The sequence below is a fragment of the Nuphar pumila genome, chromosome 7 (genome assembly GCF_984573655.1).
Source record: "Nuphar pumila chromosome 7, dmNupPumi1.hap1.1, whole genome shotgun sequence".
Taxonomy (NCBI): Eukaryota; Viridiplantae; Streptophyta; class Magnoliopsida; order Nymphaeales; family Nymphaeaceae; genus Nuphar; species Nuphar pumila.
This window is the reverse complement of record NC_143255.1, coordinates 690,257-703,741: the sequence shown is the minus strand read 5'-3', so window position 1 is coordinate 703,741 and position 13,485 is coordinate 690,257. Positions and strand designations below refer to the sequence as shown.

Below are 13,485 nucleotides of genomic sequence, written 5' to 3'. Positions count from 1 at the left end.
TCTAAACTCCATCAGAATTGAGAATTCAAATTCATGCACTACAGCCTATTCATGTTTTTTTATAGACTGTATTAAAAAAAAAATAGTTTCTAGGATAGACTTTAATGATTTTTATTTTATAAACCATAATGAATCAGTGCAAAAGATTTTTATTGTGTATTATTCATTATATAAACTAACCCAATGAAAATTATTGGCCATAAATATGAAGCAGATTTGGAGAAAAAAAAAACATGCATCTATTACAAAATTTCTATCATGACATAAATTATGTTCTGACTTGCAGATGTTGTATCTCTCAATTCAGACCTCAAATAAATCTACATTTTTTTGGAGATTGCTCCTACATGACTATAACATCTCTTTAAAATCTGAAAAAAAATTAATTTACCATTTTGAAAAAACATGCATTTTTTTCAGACTGATCGGAATAGAAATTATGGGACATAATGCATTTTTAATAAGTATATAATTAAATACATGTTTTACATAAAAAATATCATAAACATATATTTTGTTACTTTGAATCAATATAAATATGTGATACACATGCATGTACATATCCTAGCACACTGTAATCATAAAGATTAAATTCATAATACGAATAACATGCAAGATCTGATGTATTTTTTATAAGAAAACACGATTATCTCAAAATACGATATCCATAGACTGAAATTGATTTTACAATAAAGATTTTGAATTTTTAAAGCATACATGCACACGTAATAACATATACAATATGAATCCAAATCCATACATGAATATCATGCTAAATCATACTTTCGAAATAGTCTAAACTGATTTTTTTTCAAAACAACATCTAAGAACCCAAAAGAAATCAATTTTCACATGTAGAGATTTGCTAATAATTCATATTTACACATCCAATATCAGTTTTAACATGGATTTGATATATTACATACAGTTCATGCAAAAATATAAATCGACACCACAACAAATTGTTTTTAAGAAAACAAATATGTTAGTTACTCCAAAAATGATTTTCATTGAGAATCATTTTAGAGCTTTAATCCATTATAATCAATATCATATCAGTCTTATTCATTATACATGACTAATATACACATTTTAAATACATAAGTGGATCCTCATGCATATGTATATTGTCACTACAAATACATACACAGTTAGTATGCCCCTACACCAAAAATCATTAGGACTACGAATCTTAAAAAATGTTGGGCTAGTACATACACATGTTGGATCAACTCGCTTGTTGGTCCTTCACCTATCAACACCACCACTTCTTTAATGAAGTTACCCCTCAAATCGTGAGGGAGAAAGAAGAAGAGAAAATAGAGAGATAGATATAACAAGAGAGATAGAGAGGAATATGAGGCGTCCTCTTATAGATCCCATATGGGATCTCCTAATCCCATAGGAAACCCTCTCAAATCAAATTCTTAATTTTTTATTTGCTTATTCCTTAAAATCTTAGGCTAAAATGGATTCTCATATTATTAAGAAACTTTTAAATGCCTTAGCCACTTAGTCTTATCTTTGATTTTAAAAACTTATTATATTTTTTTTACTTTTATTCAAAGTAGAAGCCTTAGCCAATTAAGAGGAGCCCACAAGGGGGTCGTCTCACCCTTGGAATCCCATTTACTTAATTAATTTCGATTTAATTTAATTTACCAAGTTCATTAGCTAATTAGCCCATGTCTTGAATAAAAAAACTAATAGATTTTTGAATTGGATAAAGTAGAGGCTTCTAGAACATTTAAAAATAGAGAAGTAGGAGATATTTTGCACATAGGGGGCATCCCCCTCTTGGGATCTTATTTGCTTAATTAAACAAAATTTTAATTCTTAATTTCATTCTAATTAAATTCCCTAATTAAATTCTAATTGTTGTCTTTATTGAATTCAAATTCAATTTAGATCCAAATTCATTTAAGTAAATCAACATCCAATCCAAATCCAAATTAACGTTCAAATTAGATCCAAATTCAAATCCCATATCCAAATTCTCATTTAATTATATTCAAATTCAATTAAGTTTTAAATGCAAATTCACCTTTAATTAAATTTAAATTTAGTTCCAAGTTTAAATTCACATAAGTTTCAAATTAACATGAAATTCAAACTTAAATTGACACTCAATTTGAATTCTAATTTGACCAAAATTCAGACATAAAATATGTATTTTTAATTATTTAATAATTATAAAAAAATTTACAAGTATTACAGGGCTGATCAGTCATCTTATGGATGTTGTGATAGTCAAACTGGTTCCCAGCCTATGCCCAATCAGGAAAATGATCCAGGTCACTATGCTCGGTTTTCCCACATCGAGTTGGTCGAATCAGACCAGTATGTTGAGATTCAGGGATCCAACTCAGATGGGTCTGAATCCATTGAGAATATTGTTGTTGTCGACCATCAAGTCAACCCTGATCCATCTCCCAAGGTTGTGCATATGACTAATGAGGAAGATCCAGATGATCCTTATTCGGTTGTGAGTCCAATGGTGTCTCATCATATGGTTACCCGAATGAGAGATGTGATTGTTAAACAAAACCCAAAATTCTTTATTGCTTTAGTTATTCCTCTTGACCCTTGAAATCTAAAGATAATATTAGCTCACAAGGGCTGGCATGATACAATGGAAGATGAAATGCGAGCCCTACATGTCAATAACACCTGGGAGCTTGTTTCCTGAGAACCGAGTATGCATATCATCTGAAGCAAGTGGGTGTATAAAACCAAGTTGAAGAGTGATGGAATATTGAAAAGACTTAAAGCCAAACTTGTAGACAAAGGGTTTGATCAAATCTCAGGGAATGATTTCATGAAAATGTTTTCTCTCATTATCAAGCTTGCTACCATTCATATTGTCCTTACTCTAGCTCTTGTTCATAACTGAGAAATCTAACACTTGGATGTTAAGAATGCCTTTCTGCATGGGCACTTAAATGGAATCGTATTTTTGGAGAAACCTCTTGGGTTCCAAGATGCATGCAAACCTGACTTTGTGTGCAAGATTAAGTGAGCTCTATGTGGGCTCAAACAGGCACCTAGGGCTTGGTATGATTGGTTTGGTATGTTATTGTTATCTCTTGATTTTTTCTGGAGTATTGTGGATCCATCATTATTTATTTGTCTTGTATGTTGATATTATTTTAACTGATAGTGGTTCTAAATTTCTAACAAAATTTATTGAGCAAGTCATTAAGGATCTTGAGTTCCTACATTTTTTTCTTGAAATTGAAGTTCAATGGTAGAAGATTGTTCCTAAATAAGAAAAGATATGTTCATGAGATTCTAGACAAAGCTTAGATGATTGAAGTGAAGCTACTTTTCATGCTTATGTTAACTAATGTTACTATCTCAAAGGATGGTAATATATCATTTCATAATTGTACATTTTATAGAAGTCTTGTGGGGGTCTACGGTATCTTACTATGAGATATCCGAATATTTTCTTAAATGTCAATTATAACATCCCAACATTTCCAAACTTAGTAATATGATGAATTTCAGTTAAAATCTTATTGTCAATAAATATATGTTTTTCATGATTTTGGATCACAAATCAGTCAAAATTTGGGTTTGGATCAACCCCGTTTGGATTTGGAGGCATAGTCATCATTTTTGGAAAGGATGATGGGCTTTTGAGCAAAGGGCATGCTCGATATTCTGGTTATAAGTTGAGGACATTTTTGTCATGGGACATAAAAGGAATTTGTGAAAAAGGTTTTGGTTTTTAAGCAAGATGGCATAATGGTTATTTTGAAGCCAAAAGGGGCATTTTTTGTAGGCAATAGACCTACATGAGACAAATTTTCTTTTTGAGAGCAATGCTATATTTTTAGAGGGACAACTGGTGTAGAGGTGAGGCCAGGTGACCCCACCCCTTCTCTACCTTTTTGCCACGTTGATACCCTCCTTATAATGAGATTAAAGGAGGGTTAGCCTTAAGCAAATCCTTTCCCATGTATACATAATCATTCTCTCCTCTCTACCACCTTCTCATTCACCACTAATGCACACAACATATGTGTCCTTACTCCCTCTCACAAACCTTCATTCTTTTCTCCTCTCACACCCTTGTTGAGTCTTACTGCAAGAGGAGAAGGTTGAACGTGTGAAACCATGTTTTTGGAGGAGTCTTAGTACTTTGAGGATTCCTGCAGATTTTGGGCTGATTATTGGATAGCCTTTGGTTGTATTTTCAGTGCTCTTGCACACATTAAAAAAGATATGGTACCCTACTCTCATGACTCCTAGGAAGTATGCAGCTAGACAAAATTTTAAGTATGTTTTTAGAAGCCATGTTTAGGAAAAGAAGTGTTTGAAAAAATTGAATGTCTCATGCTTAATCCATGACTAGAAATTTGGTTTATCATATAAGATATTTTTTAGCATGTTTGTTGTGGATTTAAGCAGTTGTTTTTTAGAAAAAAAATATTTAAAGTTCTGTAATTCAATGATTTTATGAACACCATGCTCTATATTTAAGAATGCATGTTTTAGCATATTTTCGGTATTTACATGCTCTTAACTGTATAGTTTCGGTTATTTGACTAAAGAGTTATGTTGAGATAAGTTGAGTTTTGAAAATGATATTCGTATTTTGAGAGTTTGAAATATATGAGTTCTTGGTTTGCAAAAGAATGTGTATGTTCTAGTTGTTAATGTCAAAGTTCGTTTCATAGCCATGGTTGTTGAGAATTGTTTCATGCTTTGGATTTGTATGATTTTGAGTATTTGGTTTATTCTTTCTCACCCTTAGAAGGCTGGGGTGGAGTTTGACAAGATTGAAACACTGTTGGGCGGTGTTTTGATCTTTATTTTGGCATTTTGGCAGAGCTTTTTGGCTCTGTGAAGCACAAGAATCAACCCCTATTACCTCATAGACCCTTGGAAAGGCTCGATAGTCGACTCCTACTTCTTGGGAGTCGACTCTCGTGGGGTTGAGTCAACTTCTGCTTCCTAAGAAGTCGACTCTTGATTTTTGAAGAGTCAACTCCTGGCTTAGGTGAGCTAACCCTTCTTTCAAAAGAGTCAATTCCTTTTTAACAAAGTTGACTCCTGGATTTTAAAAAGTTGACTCCTGAATACGAAGTGTCGACTCTTATTATGAAGGGTTGACTCTGTTAGTGAGATAGTCGACTCCTGAGTAACTGAATGCATTTTTTTCATGTTTTGGGCTCGAGTTAGGGTTGTTAAGTCTGAAATTCAAGTGAGTCACCCAAGTAATAGGGTAGGAGACCTGCGCTTGCAGTACTTTTGGGTTTATTGCACTAATTTTTGTGTTAAGTGGTCTAAAAGAGAACCTGGTTTGTATTGTAATACACAATTAAGCAAGCATGCATGCATGGTGTGTTGCATATGAAATGTGTGCATGTTTTCCTTTCTAGTATTGTCAATGAAAGGATGTTGTTATGTCAGTAGTGCATGTATGATATTACGCGATTTGCATATGTATGACTTTGTTATATATTGGTTCATATTTTCAAGTGTAAAATTATGAAATTATGGTACTCATGGGAGTACAAAATTCTAGTTTGCTTGTATTGATAGACAATACATGATTGAATGGATGACATAAAAGTGATGTCAGTTTGAGTGTGACTGGTGTGGGCATTGGTCTATGGTATCAAGAGGGTACGATATAATGCATAAAGAAGTAATAATTTAAACAAGTTACACTAAATGTTAGATTTGAGCTCGTCAAAGTATGTGGTTGGAGCAAGCTTGTTAAGACATTTAATGCTATTTGGTCAATTGTGGACTGTCTCCAGCCATACTCGAGCAAAGGTGAAGTTGTTACAATATGCCTTTTGTAGTGCACTAGGATGTCACATGGGAGTGGAGTGGTGTGCCCCTGACCCCGATGCAAGTGCCACAGTATCCCCCAAGGTTAAAATATACAATCAAATTGATGAATAAACTCTTTGGGCGAGCTATAGGTGCCCATGTGAGCCAGGGGAGTGGTGCCCCTCTAATTAAACATGATTGAAATGATAAAATGTGTGTATGAAACATGACATGTAATGCAATAGCATGTAAATGAAAAGAATTAATAAAATATGCATGCATGTAAAAGTAGACATGACACAAGTCAGTGAGTTGGTGCCTTGGGCACTGAGGGTCGACCCCTAAGTTGAGATGGTCGACTTCTGTTGTTTCAGTCTATGGTTCAGTTAGACTGCGGGTTGACTCTTGAGTTGGAAGGGTCGACCCCTAAGTTGGTAAGTCGACTCCTCCATGTTCAATTGGTAGTTCAGATGAGCTTTGAGTTGATCCCTGAATTGAGTGAGTCGACTCTTCTATATTTCAGCTTGGTTCAGTTTGGACTGAGGGTCGACCCCTCAGTCAAGAGGGTCGACTCCTCCCTTGTTGTTCATTATGTTCAGTTAGGTGGATCGACTCTTGGGATTACAGGGTCGACTCCTCCTTGTTTATTTAAAGTACATTAGCTTCAGCTGAGGGTCGACTTCTCTTGGGGTTTCTTACCTTGTGTGTTGAGTTTTTCTCTTGAATGTGAGTTACCTATAGATTCTCTTTATTTGAGAACTTAAGATTTTGAAAAAACAAACTTATATTTTTGAACCATACTTACTAGTGATCGTGTGAGTGATGAAACTATACTAAGACAAGATCTGTCTCACCCTCGTACTTATTCTATTTTGAAGGGACTAAAGTGATGGCATAATATAATGCAACAAACATTGGAAGCTCGTGGACCTCGGCCGACAGATTCTTGAACTTCTTTTTGGAAAAACTTTTTGAGATTTTGGGTTTTGATGTAAATTTTGAAATGTGTGATGTAAGAACTCTTATATCTTTGGTGAATGAATTAAATATGATAACTTTGTTCAAGTGTTGGAATCCATTCTCATCTAAGATCCTGGTTTGAATAATATGATTTAGAAAGCACGTTTAAATTGGCTTTTATTTTTGAAACCAAGGTTAAAAAAAAACTTGGTAAAAATTCAGACATGAGATCAACTATACGAGCCAATTTATGCAGAACCCCACCAATCACCACTTTCATACGGTCAAACGAATTCTCTGCTATGTGCATGGTACCATTGACCATGAGATTCGGCTGGTCTCACAAACCTCTTTGTCTCTATACTTTCTCTCTATGCTAATTGGGCATGGTGCCCTCTCACCCGATAGTCTCTCTGGTTTTTGCACCTTTCTGGGTGTTAACTGCATTTCCTGAAATGCTAAAAGGCAACTTACTGTTGTCAGGTCCCGTTCTGAAGTAGAATATCGCTTCATAGCATCAACTATAACTTAACTTATGGTTCACCTTTATAATGCGTGATTTGGGTGTTTACCTCTCATTTTATTCTGTGATAATATTTCTACATTACATATCATGATCAAATCAGGTTGGTTTTCATTTATAAATGAAGCATGTGAAAATAGACTACCACTTTGTTTGTGAAAAAATGGCTCTGGGCTCTTGTGACTAAATAGTTCAAGCAGAATGCAGATATCTTTAGTTCTTACTTGTGGATTTCAAAGTCAAAACTAGGCTTCTTTGTTCCTCCTGCTTCGAGTTGGAGCCTATTAGAGATAATGGTCTAATTTTAGGTCTTAGATTCAAATCCGTGTAGTGGGTCAAACTCATGTCAAGGAAAGAAGGAAGAAACGATTGTGTTTACTTCTTTTGGCTTTGAAACTTGCCCTGTGATCTACTTTCTCTTGCTTCTACTTTGAAAGGAATACCTTACCTTTACAGGTGTATTAGAGAACTTGCAACAGCTGTTCTATTTTTGACATGACTCACGGGATTTAACGTTCCCACATTGCCACAGTTGGCAAAGAAACCTGTGTGGCTTTTTCTTAATATGAACATCATGGTGCCAGATTATATTGCACCGTGGCCGTCCTTGTTGAATATTCCGGCGAGCGGAGTTAGATCGGAAAAAGATGAAGGGTAATTAAGTAAAATGATCTCAAAGAAGGCAAGACATCCTGGAGACGGCCCGGTATATAAATACTCGCTCCTGCGTTTCGCTTTCCCACGAGAAAGATCGTCGCTTTCTGCTCTTTCTCAAAGGGAGGGAAAAAAATCTTCTTCTTTTTTTTCCCCTATTAGTCTCCGTATTTTCACGTTCTCGGATTCGTTGGGTGGGAAAAATATCTCATCGGGGGCTCCGTCTTTGTTCGCGTAACTAGTCGACTAACCAGAGAGGATTCGGAGGGTTCTCTCTCTCTCTCTCTCTCTCTCTCTCGGGAGGAGGCCGAAACTAAGTGGCGGAGGCGCTCGTGGTTTCGGACGATTCGAGGGCGCTCAACGACGCTATTTTTGGCCACTCTCGCGCCTCCGTCGGTAGGCGAGGTTTGGATCTTCGTCCTCCTTTGTTCTTCTGATAACGTCGAAATCGACTGCTTCGGGTTGCATCTAGGGCGTCTTCAATTGTTTTTTCGGAATCACATCGGGCTTCCTTTTTTTTTTGTGCGTTTCTCTTTCAAATCGCTTCAGAAATATTGGTTTGGGGGATACCATTTGAGATCATCTCTTTCTTCTTTCTTTGTGATTTCGATGTTAGGATCTGAATTATATGTTTCCTTCTATGGTATTGAATAATTAGGGACTAGGGATTCTTATTTTTCGGGGGGGGGGGGGTTTCTTTGATTTTTGCCTCAAAATGAACAGGATAAATTCTCAAAATTTCTGCATATTTCCCTAGTTGTCAGCTTTTCCCATTAGATTTTATGCATGTAATCGACAAGATCGCTGGCTTATTTCTTCTTCTTTTTTTTTTTTCCTTTTTTCCAATATTTCTGCAGGGTCTCTGCTATTTTGTATTGCCCAACTGTTTTATCTTCTCAACGTTCTCTTCGGGAAGCAAAGCACGAAATCATGATTTCGGCAGTAAGGCAAACGGCGTCACCGTTCACTTCGGTTCCCGATCTTCTATCGCATAAACCACAGATCAGCAAGCTAAAATTTTCTCCATTGTCCTCTGCTCCATCGAAGAAAAGTCCCTTCAAATCTGGCTTTCTTGCGTCGAAGCCCCTTCACATCTCCTCATTCGCACCTTTTCAATCCATCGCGAGGTGGAGAAGCCGCCGACTTGAGGTCGTCTCCAAAGCATACGAAGCCGATCAATCCGAGCCTTTGAGAGATGTAAGCTCCGCGAACATCGAGCTCCCGGATGATCAGACGAGGTCAGCCGCTGCTCAGAAGGTGAAGATCGGCATCTATTTCGCTACTTGGTGGGCTCTGAACGTCGTGTTCAACATCTACAACAAAAAGGTCCTCAACGCCTTCCCTTACCCATGGCTGACCTCGACTCTGTCTCTTGCCACTGGTTCGTTGATGATGCTTGTTTCATGGGCAACGAGGATCGCTGAAACACCCAAGACGGATCTGGATTTCTGGAAGGCTCTTGCCCCAGTAAGCTATTCAGCTCGAAGGAATCTGTTCTTACGTTGTTTGATTTGAGTTTTCATCCACTAAGCACTTCCCTTTTTCTGTTTTCTTATGGAGGAGAGTAACTTATTTGAACAAAATTGTCTTTTTATCATGGATTTTAACTCCCTAGTAGTGTTCAGCGAAGTTTGGTCAATTGTTGAAACGTCTTCAGACGCCTCTTTAGCATCATAAAAAATGACGATGGGCTTCATGTTTTGCAACCCATGTTTGACTCTCTCTCTCTCTCTCATGGTTTCATATATATGTGATTCTGTATGAATTGCACTTTCTTTTTTACTTTTTTGCTCTTTTTTGTCCCTCTCTTCTATAGAGAATTGATTGCAAATCAGCTGCTGAAAACAAGTTTTGCATATATAATTGCGGAAAACGTCCAATACTTTTTTTCCCTCTCTATTTTGAAAGGATGCTATAGTGTTCAATTTTTGGTAGGTGCCTTTGGTTTTTTTTCTTCTCCCTGTTTAGCGTTTCCGTTTGTGCTTTTTATCAAGGCGGGGAACAAGCACTCAATATCCCCATAATAGGCAAGGATTCCCATTATGGTGATAATGGGGTTTTCCTGCATTCCACTGCACCGAAAACTGAACCTTTTTCCAATCAGCAATGGGTACGTACCCTTAAAAAAGTGAAATTTCTTGTTGTGGTGGGCTTTTTTGGAAGTTTTCTCGATCTGCAGGTAGCTGTTGCACATACAATTGGCCATGTGGCTGCGACAGTCAGTATGTCAAAGGTAGCCGTCTCCTTTACGCACATCATCAAGAGCGGTGAACCAGCTTTCAGTGTGCTGGTTTCAAGGTTCCTACTGGGCGAGACGTTTCCCATGCCCGTGTACCTTTCCCTGGTCCCGATCATTGGTGGTTGTGCGTTGGCAGCCGTGACGGAGCTTAATTTCAACATGATCGGTAAATAGTTATTTACCTTTTCCCCTTTTCTGGTAAAATAAAAAAAAACTACTCAATTTTCGTGGACCTACCGAATGCTTCTAAGAAGTACCGCTCTTATATCCACGGAGAACATGATATTGGATGCCCTGGTATGCGTAACTGCGATTCATTATTAAGATAGTATAACGTATTGGCACCTTCTGAGAAAACGAAGGTGGCCTGTCATTTTACTGTTATCAGTCGTTTTTGGCAACTGTGTTGGTTTCTATGCTTGCCACTCATCATGTTGCTTTTATATGTTGGAAGGATATTGGAGATGGTTTTAACTGTAAGTATTTGGCGTTGGTCTTATCTATAGGATTTATGGGTGCAATGATCTCGAACGTGGCTTTCGTGTTCAGAAACATATTCTCCAAGAGAGGAATGAAGGGGAAGTCAGTTAGCGGAATGAACTACTATGCTTGTCTGTGTATGCTTTCTCTAGTGATTCTAACACCGTTCGCTTTGGCCGTGGAGGGACCCAAGATGTGGGCTGCTGGTTGGGAGACTGCTCTGCGTCAAATTGGTCCACACTTTGTCTGGTAAAATACAAAAAAAATCTTCGCTTGGTCTCTAAATCTAATCTCATCGTATTTATACACTAGTCTTCTTTAATGCCATTCATCTTTGTTCTTAATATATTTGATTCTTTTGTTTGCAAAAATAAATGTCTGAAGTGACTATTTTACCTTTCTTTTTTTCTTTCAAAATCGGTTTATTGTCCTGAGAGCCTATGCTTTGTTGTCTCTTATAGTTATTTGCTATTATGTGCGAAGTGTACCCTCTTGTGTCTTTTATACATCTCCACACCTGTGGCTGTTGCCTATTAGTCATCATTATCAAGCAATCTGCTATGAATTTCATATTATACCATCAGGTCCATGTGTGTGATTTGCCTTACTGCATTTATACCGTCATCCTTCTCAAAATGACATGCCTCTAGCAGGTGTGTAATGATTTGCTGATTATACCACTAATAGATAATTGCTGCGAATTAGATGAGAAAAATTGAGGAGGCTGGTCTTGTTTGATGATTTAAAGTGCTTGATTTAGATGTTTAGAACCTATGTTGTTGAAAGCACTAGAGATGGTTTTGTGTCAATCGATTGCTAAGCTAGCATATAGAACTTTGAAATGATTTACCGAAGAACTCATTGTAGGATGAGATTGGTTAGAACTCTTGTGGAATTCTGTAACTTTTAGCTCCTTAAGTCGCAGTCTGGCCTTTTTTAGAGCCTAGGGAGAGACATGATCCTTTTCTCATTTTTTGCTATGGTTCTTGATTACGTTTCTAATCATACCAACAGGGAAATCACACAGATCTGATGAATCGTTTGGGTCATTTGGTTTACCCAACTTTTCTCAGCATAAAGTTCAAAAGATTTCCCACTTATCTGTGGTTATGATCCATCAAGTCAAGTGGGAGCTTCCACATTAATTCTCAGGTAATTTTATAGCATGCTTCCATTTGAAACTTAAGTTGGACCCAAGTTGGAATATTTCTCAAGGCTCCGGAATCTTTGTAGTACCTGATGCTGTAGCTCTCATGAAAAGGACATTCCTTGTGGCTGCTAAGAGCGGGGACGTGAATGATTTGGTCAGAAGCTCATATCGCAGTCTTGAGATTTTTTTGATAACGGAAAAGACAAACTAGGGAAGAAAATATCTTTCATAATTTTGTGACACATGTAAACAGTTTACAAAATTATTGACGGCCACTTCTTTTCTGTCGGTCTAAATTGTTTACAGGCAAGACTTCTATTGCTTAAGCAATTAGGTGACTGGAATTACCATAGTTTTCTTGAGGCTGTAAATTATTTTTATTTATTTAGATTGGGTCTCTGATGTTTTTATCGCCCTCTTATGATGATTGCTTAATATAAGGTTACAACATAAATGACTTATTATGTAGTTGCCCCCAATAAATGTAGCTTGGATGGAGTGTGTTCAGGTATAATGATTTTCTGTTCATTGTTCTTGCTTCTTTCTTCATGTAGTTGCATTTCATGTTTGTCCCCAACTCATGGTAATCCATGTTGGATGGACATTTGCTGTGCCTACCCTAAATGATCTCTGCAGGACATTTGCTGTGCCTACCCTATACGTACATGCAGCGGTTCGAGACATTCTCTTTTCTGATCGCAAATGATAACCCGTTTAGCTTTGTTTGGATGGTCAGGTGGGTTGCAGCTCAGAGTGTGTTCTACCACTTGTATAACCAAGTCTCCTACATGTCATTGGATGAGATATCACCCTTGACATTCAGTATTGGCAACACCATGAAGAGGATCTCTGTTATCGTCTCCTCCATCATCATTTTCCATACCCCTGTGCAACCAATCAACGCCCTTGGTGCTGCCATTGCTATTCTTGGAACATTCTTGTACTCCCAGGTAAAGACCCCCCCCCCCCCCCCCCTGCAATTGCTTCATAGAGGGTCCAAACTGTGTATGAAGGTCAGAGGACCTGATACTAGACAAACCTTGGGCCACGTTGAATCTCATGTTACTTTGATTTAGTAAAGAATCACTAGAACCAGTTGATGTGTATTAGAGGCCATTATTATCAACCTGAATCTAGCAACTTAGTCTAAACTGGATTGTTTGATCTTGCAGGCAAAGCAGTAAGGGCAACAGTACCACCTTCTATGCTTGCATTCGTTAATGGCAATGAGATGCTGTGTCTTGACGGGGGGCTGCTCTTGAGGCCAAAGGTCCGATTTTGTTTGGTTCATTAAGCAACTTTTAGTTGATAAACTTCCGCGCTTGTAATCGTTCTTTCATATTGTAGGGTAGAAATGTATTGTGCGGATTTGTGATTTAGCATCATCCAGCAGGGTTCTAATGGGGTACAATGATATTATCACATTTGGAATAATAAAAATGCAAGTTTAGACTCTTTATATTGAGAACGATAATAAAACTTAATCCCCACTTTGTCTGTTACAATGACTTGTAAGCTTTCCCTCTTGATTGACTCCTAGAATAGTGTGGCCAAGATGAACGGTTGGTGGTGTGGTTAGGCAGATAATAAGGGAGGCATGTGCTCCGTTAACGACAATAAGGCAAAGGGACAAAGATGTCCCGCTCATGGTATGACGCAATGTTACACATATTGGTGTTGGGAAGAAAG

At 37.4% G+C, this 13,485-nt stretch overlaps 1 protein-coding gene across 1 annotated transcript; it reads left to right on the top strand.

The window, feature by feature from the left end:
- The first annotated feature begins 8,013 nt into the window (after window positions 1–8,013).
- On the top strand, window positions 8,014–13,255 carry LOC149830765 (glucose-6-phosphate/phosphate translocator 2, chloroplastic-like). The gene is made up of 6 exons (XM_090013480.1): window positions 8,014–8,332; window positions 8,785–9,394; window positions 10,107–10,332; window positions 10,673–10,895; window positions 12,533–12,746; window positions 12,969–13,255. Exons 2-6 carry the CDS (start codon window positions 8,858–8,860, stop codon window positions 12,978–12,980), a joined length of 1,212 nt encoding a protein of 403 aa, XP_089869606.1. The 5' UTR covers window positions 8,014–8,332; window positions 8,785–8,857; the 3' UTR covers window positions 12,981–13,255.
- Window positions 13,256–13,485: the final 230 nt, after the last annotated feature.